This window comes from Bidens hawaiensis, unplaced genomic scaffold (assembly GCF_021521415.1).
Source record: "Bidens hawaiensis isolate Kalapana, Puna unplaced genomic scaffold, B.hawaiensis_p1.1 tig00088436_1, whole genome shotgun sequence".
Taxonomy (NCBI): Eukaryota; Viridiplantae; Streptophyta; class Magnoliopsida; order Asterales; family Asteraceae; genus Bidens; species Bidens hawaiensis.
In genome coordinates this window covers 20,147-21,939 of record NW_027506803.1, presented here as the reverse complement: position 1 = coordinate 21,939, position 1,793 = coordinate 20,147, and the positions used below count along the sequence as shown (strand labels likewise).

General features: G+C 32.1%; 1 protein-coding gene across 1 annotated transcript; it reads right to left on the bottom strand.

Moving 5' to 3' along the window:
- Window positions 1–286: 286 nt before the first annotated feature.
- Window positions 287–1,433, bottom strand: LOC143618567 (uncharacterized). The gene is made up of 6 exons (XM_077090729.1): window positions 1,330–1,433; window positions 1,135–1,236; window positions 920–955; window positions 683–793; window positions 522–605; window positions 287–439 (listed from the first exon to the last, which is right to left on the bottom strand). The coding sequence occupies exons 1-6, from the start codon at window positions 1,393–1,395 to the stop codon at window positions 296–298; spliced, it is 543 nt and encodes a 180-aa protein (XP_076946844.1). The 5' UTR covers window positions 1,396–1,433; the 3' UTR covers window positions 287–295.
- Window positions 1,434–1,793: the final 360 nt, after the last annotated feature.

Genomic DNA, 1,793 nt, shown 5'->3' with positions numbered 1-1,793 from the left:
GTTGAATTTGGATCTAAAGCGGGCTGTGATATTTCCAACCCTTCGGTTTTAACAATATCCAAGTATCTGCACATATCATGCCATAACAATATATCAATTAAATAAAAACCAATTACTTAGATGTATATACTATCGAACTCTACCTTTTAGGATTGAAATGCTGCACTCCCAGGTCTTCGTCCCATAGAATTATATAATCATAAATAGATACAGCAGCTGGATGCAGAAAACCGTTTTGCATACCACCTGAAATGAAGTTAAACTCTAATGAACAATGGAAATAAAAAATAGGTACTTATAAAACGGTTGTGAATTGATACCACTTTGTTTGGTTCTGAGCTACAACATGTATGGCTTTGTTGCTCCACTCAAGATCTTGCCAGCCGTCCAATTTTCCATCGTAATGGAACAAAATAATTGTAAAATTTTCTTGAAGAAACTGAAATTGCTAATGTTAGGCCGCTATTATTGACAGAAAAAGAAATATAAAACAAGTTATGAAAAAGAATTAATCATTGCACCTTTTGAACAATCGTATTAACATTTCGCTTCTGTTTCAGTCCCACTGGCATTGCCAATAAGTTATGCGGGGTGGAAATATTAGCCTACAATCATAACAAAACGGTTACACAAATATATATATGTATAATACAAACCAAGAGCAGGAAGGATTGAGCCTAACCTCTAACTTCGAACTACTTGTTGACCATAACGGTTTTAATTCCAAGTCAGATTTAGCTTCAATAATACCACGCGGTAAACCCTTTAAGGTTGTGGAAACCGACACAGGTTCCTAGAAAACAGCATCAAAAAAGTCATTATCAGCATGCAATAATATGAACCCTCAAAAGATGATTAACCAAGAAAAAGGATAATAATTAAACTAAGCCAACATATTCTGGAGATGTTGAAGCTGCACCTTTGATGTGTAGAACCGATATAATTTAGAGTCCAGCTGATGACACAAAAAAGAAAAAGATTATTATTAGTAAACTCATGGTGAATACAGAATTAAACGATTAAAAAGCATCTTAATTTATCAAACTAATCTGCAAACAGACCATACACCATATTCATGCAAAATGCATGAATACCCAATTCATTGTATTTAAATGCATTAAATAAAAGTCATACCTCTGTCTGCAAATACTGATAATTGGTTGTTCTATATACAATGAATAACATTATTGTACAAACGAATCCCAACAACGGTTTCATCGTGTATCTGCAACCTCCCTGCAAGCATACATAATACCTCTGCATGCTTAGAATCCATTTATTAATCTGCACTAATGCAAGCAGATTGACAGTATAACTGTATGAGCTTACCCAATCACAATGGCTTTGTCTTTTCCGCAATATATTCTTCCATTCTTTGGATTCCCTCATAGACATGTACTGCTTCTATATGTTCTCATACCAAACTGCAGCCATTAAATCAACCAAATTTCAATAAAACTTTTGAAAAACAAAAATAACAAATTTTCCGAAAATAAGCATTCAAGATTATGTAAATTCATAGACAAAAAACATATAAAAAAGATACTTTAATTAAATTAATTAATACAACTAGGGATTAAGTTTCATCTGATTGAATTCTTTGATGGTGTATATTTTGACCATCAAAGGTCAAACATAGAGACAAACCTATATAATCTATTAATTAAAATTATTAATAATCTAAACAGCAAGAAGTAAATAATAAACAGAGTGTTGAACATCAATTGGATCAATTTTTGTGCAAATAGTAACTTAAATTTCACTCAACGTTTGAAGTTCTCAAGATGCAATTT

What these genes read in the sequence shown, in the direction of transcription:
- LOC143618567 (XM_077090729.1), bottom strand. Translation starts at nt 1,395, where the DNA reads ATGTCTATGAGGGAATCCAAAGAATGGAAGAATATATTGCGGAAAAGA. An exon ending in ATCGGTTCTACACATCAAAG is followed by an intron (nt 794 to 919) that starts GTGCAGCTTCAA and finishes GCTGTTTTCTAG; the next exon opens with GAACCTGTGTCGGTTTCCAC. An exon ending in CAAGTAGTTCGAAGTTAGAG is followed by an intron (nt 606 to 682) that starts GTTAGGCTCAAT and finishes TTATGATTGTAG; the next exon opens with GCTAATATTTCCACCCCGCA.